The sequence below is a fragment of the Arvicola amphibius genome, chromosome 14 (assembly GCF_903992535.2).
Source record: "Arvicola amphibius chromosome 14, mArvAmp1.2, whole genome shotgun sequence".
Lineage (NCBI taxonomy): Eukaryota > Metazoa > Chordata > Mammalia > Rodentia > Cricetidae > Arvicola > Arvicola amphibius.
In genome coordinates this window covers 48,748,759-48,761,703 of record NC_052060.1, presented here as the reverse complement: position 1 = coordinate 48,761,703, position 12,945 = coordinate 48,748,759, and the positions used below count along the sequence as shown (strand labels likewise).

The 12,945-nt window shown below is 33.5% G+C and overlaps 1 protein-coding gene across 1 annotated transcript in view; it reads left to right on the top strand.

Moving 5' to 3' along the window:
* The window catches only part of Pkn2 (protein kinase N2), a 92,536-nt gene that overhangs the window by 23,402 nt on the left and 56,189 nt on the right, over positions 1–12,945 (top strand). The window contains exon 2 of the mRNA XM_038311000.1: positions 5,951–6,251. Coding sequence (XP_038166928.1) covers positions 5,951–6,251 — 301 coding nt within the window. The remainder of the gene's footprint in view (positions 1–5,950; positions 6,252–12,945) is intronic.

Genomic DNA, 12,945 nt, shown 5'->3' with positions numbered 1-12,945 from the left:
CTTATTTCAATGTTTTCCTAACTATATTGTGAACTTATTGAAGTACAGTAGATTGAAAATGCCAATTTATGTTTTAAACTAAAACTAGAATTTTATTTCATAAAGTATGCGTTTTGTAAACATAGCTTTACAAATAATACATTTCTTCATTTGAAATGCCTGACTGTTAATGATATGGTCTACTTAGAGAAGAATTTGTAGTTCCATTTCTTACAGTAGAAATGTGTTGAATTAAAAAGCTTAATTAGCAATTACATGGTGTTAGATACCATTATAAATTTTTTAATTTGACAGAATTGAAATAAAGTGAATGCTGCTTTTGGTTTCTTCTAAAATCTGTCTTTATTATAGGCAAAATAAAAGAATAGAAAAATATCTTATTTCCAAAGGCTAGAAAAAATATGTAAAATTTGGAAGAACAGAGTAAAAATCCCTGTTAATATTTTGTCCTAGGAATAGCTATGACTATTTTAATATCTTTTTCCATTTTTATGTTGAGCGTAACATTTGGAAAAATTGTGTATACTTAGGAGATATAACTGTTGTGAGTGAGTGGGTTAATGGAAGCCATAAGAAAATTTGATTTTATTCTGTAAATTTTTTGTTATGACACTTCAGTAGCATCCTGATTATTTTTGTTTTCTTCTATTTTATTTTTACAATTATAATTACTAGATCAAAAGACATCATTGTAAGTTTCTATTTATATTAATAACTTTCTATTAAGGCCATTAGTCTTAGACTTTTATAAATGTTTATCAAATGGACAAAGAATGGTATAGTCTTTTTTTTGTCAAAGCAACAATTTTATTTAATGAAAATATTCAGATGAATTTTTATTTCTTAATTGGGAATTTATTTTCCTCAGTTATGTGCCTGATGTACTGATTATCTCTAGTCTCTTAGTCTATTCATTTAAAAATTTGTTTCCTCTGAAAATTCTTGTAATTTTTGTTTTGCCTATTATTAATTTGGTTGTTTTTAATTGTCCTGCCAATTGAAACCTCCTTATTTAATCATTTCAGTTGTAAAGATGATTCTTAGAACATTAATTTCACAAATGGGTTCACATGTTTAAAATTTGAATGTTGCTTTAAAGATAAGAGATGACAGAAAATTTATTACATATTAAATATTAATAGATGTGATTGATAATGCAAACCTTGTTAAAACAGTTTAAGACGTTTTGGTCAATCATTTGGTTAACATTGGACTTAGATTAGTTGTTTTTAAAAAAAAGCACTAGAGCCTTTGCAAAGCAAAATAAAATTAGAATGTATGTAAACCGCAGATTTCAGATTATTTTGATTAGAATGTGGAGTGGCTAAGCATGCAGTTTCAGTGATAAAAGATTGGGGAAATGTGGGTTTTCTTCATGTATACTCAGTGGTTGTGGATAGTCTGTCCAGTTGATAGTTTAACATTATGTCTAGAATTAGCCTATGGACTCATTATCCTCTCTTGTTCTTATACTTTCTGAGCATATTAAATAATATAAAAGTGACTTTGTAATTAGAAGTTTGATCCAATTTTATTTTTGTTGTTGTTTTACATTGTGGTGGTGGGGATCAAATTGAGGACCTGGGCCATGCTTGACAACTCTGTCAGTTTGTTTTTCCAGATATACTCTCACCATGTAGTTTAAACAGTTCTTGAACTGCTTGCTGATAGGCCAGTTAGTCTCAGCTTTCCTGTTTGCCTCCCAAGTGCTGGGGTAATAGGTGCATGCCTCCACGCTACACTTTCTGTAGAAAGATGTTCTGAACTAGTAGATAAAAGTATGAAGCTAGTAATTAAAGTAGGTATAGACTATCAGTTCTCCCTCAACAGAAAATACTAAGACAGAAATTGACACTAAGGATCTCCCACTGGTTATGAACTATTTTCCTGTAGTTAATTTAGTTTATTCAAATTAAGAGTATTATTTCATTGCTTAATAATAGTTTCTAGTGTTATAGTCATTTTTTAAAAAAACATTTGTTTGCTTATTATATATACAATATTCTGTCTATGTAGATGCCTGCAGGCCAGAAGAGGGCACCAAACCTCATTACAGATGGTTGTGAGCCACCATGTACTTACTGGGAATTGAACTCAGGACCTTTGGAAGAGAAGGCAATGCTCTTAACCACTAAGCCATCTCTCCAGCCCCTGTTATAGTCATTTTGTTTCTGGGGATAGAAGCATTACAATTTAGAGGATCACGTACGTTTTTTTCAGTTATTGTAAATATAAGAAAATTATGGTTGTTTTAAATAAACCTTCAGTTTATTCTTACTAAAATTTAAAAATTTTAATTTTTTAAGATGTTTTAAAAGGATAGTGGTGGCTCATGCTGGAAGCAGAAGGAGGAGGATCTTGATGAGGCTAGGCTGGCCTACAAAAGAGTTCCAGGCTAACCATAGCTATGTTGTATGAGGCTACTCATTCATTCCCGGCTCCTCAGACCTGAAATAATCACTCAAACTATATTAATTAAATCACTGTTTGCCCTATTAGCTCTAGTTTCTTACTGGCTAGCTCTTACATCTAGAATTAACTCATTTCTATTATGTTTTACCACAAGGTTCATGTCCTACCGGCAAGATTCCGACTGACAACTTGCATCTTTCTCCTCTGGAGGTTGCATGGCTTCCTCTGACTATGCCTTCCTTCTCCCAGCATTCAATGTAGTTTTCTCTGCCTAGCTCTACTCTACCCTATCACAAGCAGATTCTTTATTCATTAACCAATTAAAACAACACATATACAAAAGGACTTCCCACACCATATCTACATAGTGAGACTGACTATGCCTAAAGAAAGGCTGAGATAGGGGTAGAGAATATTCTAACCTTTTTGGGATCTGGGTCTGGTATCTAGAACAGTTGTTTATCCTAACTTAATAGCTATATTTTGTACACCCCTTGTTCCTGTCCTAAAGGTAATTGATTCATGTCACAGAAAAAGGTGGGAGTAATAATATGGTTACTAAAAAGTCAGATTTGTGGAAAAGAAGAGGGAGCCAATCTGTTATCAGTTATCAGTTTGTGTCTGACTTCTCAATGGTGGAATCCTAGTTTGCTTCTGAGCTTCAAAAAGTATTCTTTTTATCAGAAAGAGGGAAGCATGAGTTTTTAAATGTGTATGTGTAAATGTTTTAAACATATCTTTTTCTTTTTTAAAAAAGTTTACGTGCCAACTATAATCCTGCCATCGAATGCTCTTTGGAGTGATCACGTAACAAGAGAAATAACTATTTAAACAAGATCCATGGTACCAGCACACAGGAGAGTCATTTAACTCCTTAGGGACAACATTGGCAGGAAATTCTTTCCAGGAAGGTTATCATGAACTTTGAAACAAAAAGTTACCCAGGCCAAGAAGGAACTTGGAACAAGTAATTGGAGACAGAGAGGTGGTATATCCCAAAGGTATAACATTCATGGTGATGGAGCCAAGAAACATGGTTTCTCAAAGTAATTTCCCACAACTTGATATTGTTGGACTTTGGAGAACAATCTGAAAAGAACGAAGAGTGGAAGTAAGGAAGAGATGTCAAAGAATTCACATCAAATATTTGAGCTATTTTTATCTTTTTATTTTAACAGCCTTTAAAAGCTGTTATGTAAATGTTATACTTTTGTTTCAATTTGTATTGTCACTGTATCCCCCGGCTAAATTGTTAAAAAACAAATATTAAGGTAGTTGGATCTTACTATTTACCTAACAGAACTGTTGGGTAACTTTTTTGGCCTACATAGAATAAGGAAAGAAGTTACTAAAGTGAAGGATATCATGAACCAAGAAATTTTAAGGACTAGTGACTTATTGCATAATATTAATCCAAGAACTTGTTAATTTCTGTGATATTTTCTGGTGAACTAAAAAAAATTGAAATACCTAGTAGAATTGGATTTAGAGTCTTTTCTTGTCTAAGCATTTTTTGCTTCAGGCTATTTTACAAAAGGCTGCACAGTGGGAGTTTTTTATTCTTTGGCATTCATCATATGACTGGTGTTCCCAGTACCTAACCTAAGGTGACTTGGAAACTAAAATGATGAGACTCCTGGAGTATAAATGTTGAAGGAACTGGGGATGTAGCTTAGTGGTAGGGTGCTTGGCTAGCATGTGAAACTTGAGTTTATCACCAGCACTATGTGAATGAATGTATTTGTGAATGAATGCTGAAAATTTTCAGCAGTAATTTTATCCCAGGAAGAATAACACACTTTGATAAAATTAAATTTAAAGTCAATAGGCACATTTCAGGAATTAGTTTAGATAAAATGCATAGAGTACAGTATAGAGATTATATAGAGATGCATGTGACTTTTTTTTGATAGTTTTGTTTTGTCAGAATGTTAAGGAGATCTTAGCCTTAAGAATGTTAGAAACCAGTTAATAGAATACAGCTCCTTATATCCTTATGTCCATATATATATACGTGTGTGTGTGTGTGTGTGTGTGTGTGTGTGTGATGCTACCCTCTGCTGACCTTTCCCCCTAATTTGCATGACATATTTTTATTAGAGATTAAAAATTAGATGTAAAAGGGGCCGGATTGTGGTGGTGCACACCTTTAATCCCAGTATTCAGGAGGCAGGGCAGGCAGATCTCTATGAGTTCGAGGCCAGCCTAGTCTACAAGAGCTAGTTCTAAGACAGGCTCCAAAGCTACAGAGAAGCTGTCTTGAATTAGATGTAAAAGGTAATATACCAAAAATTTAAGTAGTACTTACTCATAGATATATGAGTTAAAGGTGTATGTATGTATATATATATATATATATATATATATATATATATATATATATATATATATATATATGATGGGAACTGAAAGGCAGTCTTTTATTTCATTAGGTCTGTATTTCCAGAAGTAGGTAAACATGCTGCACAGACCAATGTCTTCCTCTTTTTCATCCTGTCTACAAACTCAGCTCTTCTCAAAGGGGACCGATGTATGGTTACCTCTCAGAACTTAAGAATGTTCAAGCAATGCTATTAGACTATTATCCGCTATTATTAGTCTAATTGGACAAGTAAAAGTAGCTAAAACGTAACTTTGGCTGTTTTAAATGTATGTTGGATTTACTTAGCTGATGTTCTATATTAAGTTATTATACAGGCACCATCTTAGTATTTAAAGACACAATTTAGAGATATTTTCTATGAATAATTTTCTGTTTTTGTATTCCCAACTAAACTTATCAGATGAGATAGCCTTGAAAAATAGACATGCAATTCTGAATACCATGTTTACAAGTCTATGTATTGTGATGTGATAAAATATTTACTTTGTTTTGCTAGTTTACTTTTCTGTTTTTTTAAATAGAAGATAACATTATTTTCCTTAGAATTTTATTAAGTTCTTATTAATGAGGAAAAATTATACTTGAAATTTCTCTTAGAATGTCTTGAATTACCAAATAGCTCTGGAAGGCCACTAATACTAATACTGTTGTCCAGATTTTATAGATAATTTAATTGAGTTCTTAAAGATGAAATAACTTGCCCAGAGTTTATAATGTGAGAGTGACATTTAACCATCTTTACACAACTCTGTGATGCCTTTGTGCTGTAGATGTGTTATGATCCATGTACTTAACTAGATTATTTGAGATATAACCTTACTGTATAACCCAGACTGTCCCTTAATCTTGCCATCCTTCTGCCTCAGCTTCCTTTTGGGGTTAAAGGTATGAACCACCATGCCTAGCTCATTTCAATGTAAGTGTGTTTGTCAAATAACATTACTTAGTAAGTGGACAGAATATTTGAACTTTTATTCAATGTGGTTTTAATACAGGAAAATAAGTACACTGTTGCCTATTAAGGAGAAACTTAAATGTAATTCAGTTACTAAGAAGTCTTTTCATGATACAAGCACTATCCTTGATGCTACATGTGCTTTTCTAGATTCCAATGTTGGATGTTTGTTTACTTACTTACTTACTTATTTATTATAGGGAGATTCCCGGAGTCTTTCATTTTCTGAGAACGTGAGTGCTGTTCAAAAATTAGACTTTTCAGATACAATGGTGCAACAGAAATTGGATGACATGAAAGATCGAATCAAGAGAGAAATAAGGAAAGAACTGAAAATCAAAGAAGGAGCTGAAAATCTGAGGAAAGTCACAACAGATAAAAAAAATTTGGCTTATGTAGACAACATTTTGAAAAAGTCAAATAAAAAATTAGAAGAATTACATCACAAGCTACAAGAATTGAATGCACACATTGTTGTATCGGATCCAGAGGATGCTGCAGGTATTGTACTTCTTTGATTTTTATGTGATATATTAGTAGGATATATGTTCTTCCAGAGAATTTTGAATTTTATGACAGTAGTTTTTAGCTGTTCCAAAGTACAAAGACTTTGTCTTTGTGGTTAATGCCTTGTTTATATTACTGTTCATAAGGTCACTGAGTTGAAACATTTACTGAAAGATAAGCAGCTCTTGTATTTTCTTATCCCCAGTCAGTAGGACAGGGCGTGGCATTATTTTCTAGTATTGTCAATCTAGTGTTGTCTAGTATGTAGTCAGCCAAATGCTTTTAACCTAATGATCTGAAGCAAAAGTGTACCAGATGACTTTTAAAAGTGAAGAATTCATTCCACAGGGCTGACGAGACAGCTTAGCCACTAAGGGTGCTTGCTTCTGAGCCTTTGTGCTGGAGCCTGAAGACTTGAGACCTTTTAATACCCAGTAACCACATGGTGGGAAGACAAATATTCTTATGACCTCCACTTGCCCCCTCCCCAAAAGTAATTGTGGAATAAATATGCATTCCGTAAAAGTAGATAGTTCAGATTTTTCAGCCATTAATCAAATTTATCACCCTGGTGTTTGGGTACAAAAATACTGAATTAAGCACCTACATTATCATGCTCATTGTTTAATTCGGGAAAAAAAATAAAAAACAAAGCAAGAACTGAAACTTGCCTTTTACTTCTCTGTAATTATAGAAAATAAGAGGGAACTGTAACTCATGGTTCGAACCTAAGACCATTATTTTTAAAAGAATCAACAGTTAGAAATTTTTTCAGTAGTGCGAAAAGTGAAGATAGGAAAATTACCTCTCTCCTTCTTCAGACCTCTTCCTAAAGGCAGCTTTGCTTTTTTTATTGTATAACTTTTCAAGAAAAATGTCTATGTTTATACCATTATCCACTTCTCTATGTATATTCTTTCTATAGCTTTATACAAAACATTTAAGACACTTGTGGTATAATAGTTTTGTTATTGCAAATATGATCTTTTAAGTGACATAAATTAAGCTGTGTGATCCTTTCATTTGCAATAAGTGAACAGGTAAAGGAAAAGTCATTTATAAAGAGTAAAACCCTAGTAGCAGAGATTTTAGATGAATGTGTGATTAGCTAGTAAGAGTTAATAAGTGTAATACTAACAGTCTAAAAAAATTTCTAAAAATAACAGTATTTAGTACTCTTCCTCTACTTCATTACCTTCAACATCTGGGACTTAGGACTTTTATTTGGAGAAGGCTCTGTATATAGACTTCAACCGTGTACAAGAACTTAATCTTTAAAATGACATAAATAATAGGAAACCAGTCTTTCCGTTTTAGAACTGAAACAGTCCCAAAGGTATGAATTAATTTGCTCAGAATAGTCAAGCTGGTTATACACTTTCTACTCCTCGGCTAGCAGTCTCTTACCCACAAATTCCGTAATTATATTATAAATGGAAACATGTATTGTGAAAATTCCGTTTTTAGTAGTAGTATTTTATAAACTAAGATAGTCTGCTGTTGTGTTTGGTTCTCTGCCAAGTTCTACATGTCTTGCCTATTGCGTCTTTGGAAGTCTAAAATAAGAAACTGCTAGAGCTTTAAACTCTATTTAGAGAAAGCATTTTTTTCTTTAGAATACTGAGAACTGCCTTGTAATTCATGAAAATTTGAATGTTTTAGCAACACAAAATATAGCTAGCCCATTTGTTTTCTCTAGTCCCTGTTTAAAAATGAGCATTAATGGAATAAAATTACATATAAATATATGTGAATGGTTTGCATATATGGTTAAGTATACGATCTGATGGTTTTTTAACAAATGTACATAATCTATCTATAGATATATCATTAGATCTACTTAGAATGTTCCATTACTTCTCAGGTAGTTTCCACTCCCAGAACTGATTCCTGGAAGCCACTAATATTCTGTCCATCACTTAACATTAAATACTTTAGAATATTGACCATCTCTTTAAAGTTTTTTTAATGACCTCCTTTAAGCCCTACTGTCAAATTCCTGGGCTCCCTCAAAAGCTAAGTTGGATAACATTGTGAAACATTCCTGGCCAATTTATTCTTATCCTCTCTGTGCTGCTTTGCTCATTTGTTATTGTGATGTAATTTATTTCCATCCACGTTTATCCCTCACTAAACTGTGTGACCCTTGATGTTTCTAGGCTTGTTATAGAATTTGTAACATGGGAGCATATAACTGTGAATATTACAGATGTTTCAAATGCAGCAAATCAAAATTATGCTTCACTTTTGTAATTATTATCAAAGTATAATTTGTCATTTCACTTTAAAAATTAAATGAGGTAGAGAATAAGCTTAAAAAAAGTTTCAAGATAAAACCAAAACTGTTGAATATTTACTTTGTAGATAATTAGAAGCTAAATGTATAAAATATCACTTTGTGTTCTGATTACTTAACACATCAGTATGTTGGAGTAAAACTTAGTAATTTTGTTAAATTATGCATTTAGTTATTTAGTGTGTGTGTGTAGTACGGGCACATATACACATGCCATGGCATATATATGGTGTCAAGAGGAGACAACTTTGTTTTATTTTACTTGATACAGGATCTTATATTGTTTACTGCTGTGAACACCAGGCTAACTGGCCATTAAGCTTCTGAGGTTTCTCCTGTCTGTGCCTCCTATATCCCTGAGGGAGTACTGAGATTGCAGATGTGTGCATTTCCATGTCTGACTTTTATGTGATTCTGGGGATCTGAACTCTAGTTGTCAGAGTTGTACACTGATTCATCTCTGTAATTACTTTCAAATCATTGGTTGCACATGTGCCATAGCACATATATTGGGGCCAGAGGAGAGAGCTATGTGTGCCATCTTTTGTCTTTTACCTAGCTTCATATAGGGTCTCATATTGTATACTGTTATGTACAGTAAACAATTTTACCTATTTTCAACATAAAGATTTTTATTAGGTGGACTTCTTAATTATAAAATTCTGAAATGTTGTTTATCATAAAGGCCTGGTCAGCTTCTTTCATGATAACAACTCAACAAATTAGATGTAGTTAGAATGTTCCTCAATGTTCCTCAACACACATACATGCACATACCCATATAACAATATATGAGATGTAGCCTCACAGTTCACATTGTAATGCTAAATAGTTGAAAGCTTTTTCTCCAAGATCAGAAGCAAGACAGGATAACCACTCTTACCAGTTCTAAATAGTAAAGTCCCAGAAATCTTAGCCAAAGCAATGAAGGAAAAAAAGAAATAAAATGCATCTAGACAATATCAAAGAAAGGAATTATCTGTTTGCTGACAGGACTATTTTGATAGACTTCTATTTAACTCCCCAAAATTCAACTCAAAAACTTTTAGAACTGATAATGAAATTTAGTAAAGTTGTGTAATACAAAGTCAGCATACAGCCGGGCGTTGGTGGCGCACGCCTTTAATCCCCGCACTCAGGAGGCAGAGGCAGGCGGATCTCTGAGTTTGAGGCCAGCCTGGTCTACAAGAGCTAGTTCCAGGGCAGGCTCTAGAAACTACAGGGAAACCCTGTCTCGAAAAATCAAAAAAAAAAAAAGTCAGCATACAAAACTAGTAGTATTTTATTTATACGTCAGTAGTAAAATATCTGAAGAAGAAATTAAGAAAATAGTCCTACTTAAAATAGCATAACATTTCACATATTTAAGACCTTATTTAATCAAGAAGATGAACAAAAAGTCTAGTCCAGATAAGCTAGTTAGGCAATGTCTTAAAATACAGAGTAAATACAGATAAATACAATGTGTTAAAAATACAAAGTAAATACAAAGGATTGTGGATATAGCGCAGTGGTAAAGCCTTTGTCTCACATGTGTAAGTCATTGGGAGATGTAAAATAGATTTAATGCAGTCTCTGACAAAAAAAAATCTTAGTATTTTTTTTAATTAGCAGCGTGTGGGGTGTGCATGTTCAAGAATTGGTTCTCTCCATACATCCTAGGCTGCAGGGCTCTGACTTACGTCATTGTCCTGGATGGTAAACACTTTGACCCCTTGTGTCATTTTGCCAGCCTCCAGTATCATTCTTCACAGAGGTATTAACAGACAGTATCCATAAAGCTTGTATGGGATCACAGAAGATTGAATGACCAGAGCCATTTAGGAAAAAGGAAAAACTAGAAGTATCAGATTACTGGTTTTCAAAGTATATTTTTAAACTATACTAATTAAAACAGCATGATATTAGCACAAAACAGACATACCAACTAATGAAGTTATCTGGCCCAGAGATAAGCCTACACATTTGTGGTCAGTTTTGGCAAAGTGCTAGGAATATACAGTAGAGAAGACCTCTTCAATAAATAGTGTTTAGGAAGCTGGATAGCCACATGTAGAAAAATAAAATGGCCCTTTAACTCATCCTTACAACACAATAATTTAAAAATGGATTAAATGCTTAAGTGTAAGATTTGAAACTATAAGGTACTAGAAGCAAACTACAAAAAAAATTCCATGTCATTAACCTGAGTAAGGCCTTCTTGAAAATAGATAAATAAATGGGATTACAACAAATTTAAAAGACTTTTTCATGACAAAGGAAATAATGAATTGAAGAGGCAACACAGGTTGCAGAAAATATATGCAAATCATATATTACAGTGATTTTTGAGGAACTCAGACTACCAATAAAGAAAACATTACCTTAGGTTTTTTGTTTTGTTTTGGTTTTGTTTTTTTTTTTTTTTTTTAAAAAAAAAAAAAAAAAAAGACCAAAAACTTGGCTAGAACTGTAGGTGTAGTTCACTGAGAATGTGAGGCTCTGGTTTCTACCTGCACCCCAAAAATGGGGGGGATAGTAAAAAAAAAAACCAAAACAGAAACTCTAATTGTAGGCACTTCTCAGAAGTGCCTGTTCAATACCTAATTGTTGGAGAAATATAGCTGAAAGCCAGGGAGAGACATTTCTTCCCTCCTCTTAGATGGGTTAATTATTTAGAAGTTGAAGGATCCATACTGGCAAGGATGGAGAGAAAGAAATTCTTGTGTATTCTTGTTGCTATTGCAACTTAGTAAATCTAGTATGGGAAACAGAATGGAGGTTTGTCATAAGTAAAAGAAAAAATACGTCAGTGGTAAGAGTGTGTGCAAGCCACCATTCAGTCTCTAGTGCTACAAACACAAAAGAATTGCCATATAGTTCAGTAGTGTGTTTTACTTCTGGGTTTTTGATCAAAGGAGTCAAAATTATCACATCAAAGAGATGATGGCCACACCCCCATGTTTCTTGCAATATTTCCCACCATTTCTAAGCTATGGGCACAGTTGATGTGGTCATCAGTAAACAAATGGATTAAAAGTAAAATTTCAATCTGTGAATATAGCTCATTTGACAGTACTCTTAACAAGCACAAGGCTCCATGTTCAAGGCTCAGTACCACTGCACCCTCGCATGCTTTTATATACATGGGGAATACCATTAAGCCCTTAAATAGCTGGAAACAGTTACTGAAACATGTGTGAACATAGTGGGCATTATCTCAAGTAGAGTAAGCTATATAAAGTGACAAGTACTATATATCAATCAGATCATTTGCCTAACCTAAAAACATTCAGCTCAGAGATAGAGCATAAGGAGCTGGTTAATTAGCCTGATTTGGGTATTTCTGGTGTAGAAATGAAACATCATACTTTATACAATGGTTATTCAGCAGTTAAAAGTACAATAAAATTTTAAAAGGAATTATATCATGGAATGTTCTTTGTTAGCTCACATAGAAATTACAAGTGTATGGTTAGTTGAGGCTAAGTGGATTATCTATGAAAGGTTACCCATCTCGGTAAAATGGAGCTTCAGTCTAAGAGTGAATTAGCACCTGATATTCCAAAAGGAATTATTTGGGAAAGAACTATTTCTAAGTCTTGGTATCTTAAAGAAGTTAAGGAAATTATGCTCGTCTTTGTGGTGCCCTGTTAGATGGCTGAGACAGAGGATCAGGAGTTCAGGCCAGCCTGGGTTAGGCTACATAGTAGATTGCAGTCCAACTAGTCCTACACCGTGAAGTTCTGTCTCAATAAAAAACAGTAACATGTGTGAGGCATGGTGGTATATAAGCTTTAATTCCAGCATCCAGGAGATGGAGGCTACATTGTGAAACCCTAAAACCCTGTCTCAAAAACAAAACCAACACACACAGCATGTTTTAAATTCCCTGTTTTCATCATTTTTAAAAAATATTTCTTTCTTGTGGTGTGTGTGTCGGGGGGGGGGGGGTGGTAGGAATGCAGATGCCCTATAATCCGAGGATTAATCTCTAATTGACCTTAACACCAAGTGCCTTTATCCACTAAGCTGTCTCCCTGAACCATCGTTTTCATCTTAGTTCATTTTTTTATTTTCTCATACCCTCAAAATATAGTGACTAATTACACTAGTTAATCTAGTGTTTATTTTCTTTAATATCTAGTACACACATGCAGATGTCTTACTATGTAATTAACAAAATTGAGGTTTGGGTTTTTTTCCTTTCTCTGAAATAGAGTTAATCTTAGCTTTTTTTTTAATGACTAAAGCCTTATTTGTTAAACCATTTTTGGACAGTAGCAATAGAAATTTAATTTTCCTATTGTCACCTAAATGTGGCGTTTATTTAAAAATGTGTGAATATTTTGCCCACATGCATATGTGTGCTATATGCTTGTCTGGTGCCAAAGGAGGACAGAAAAAAATTAG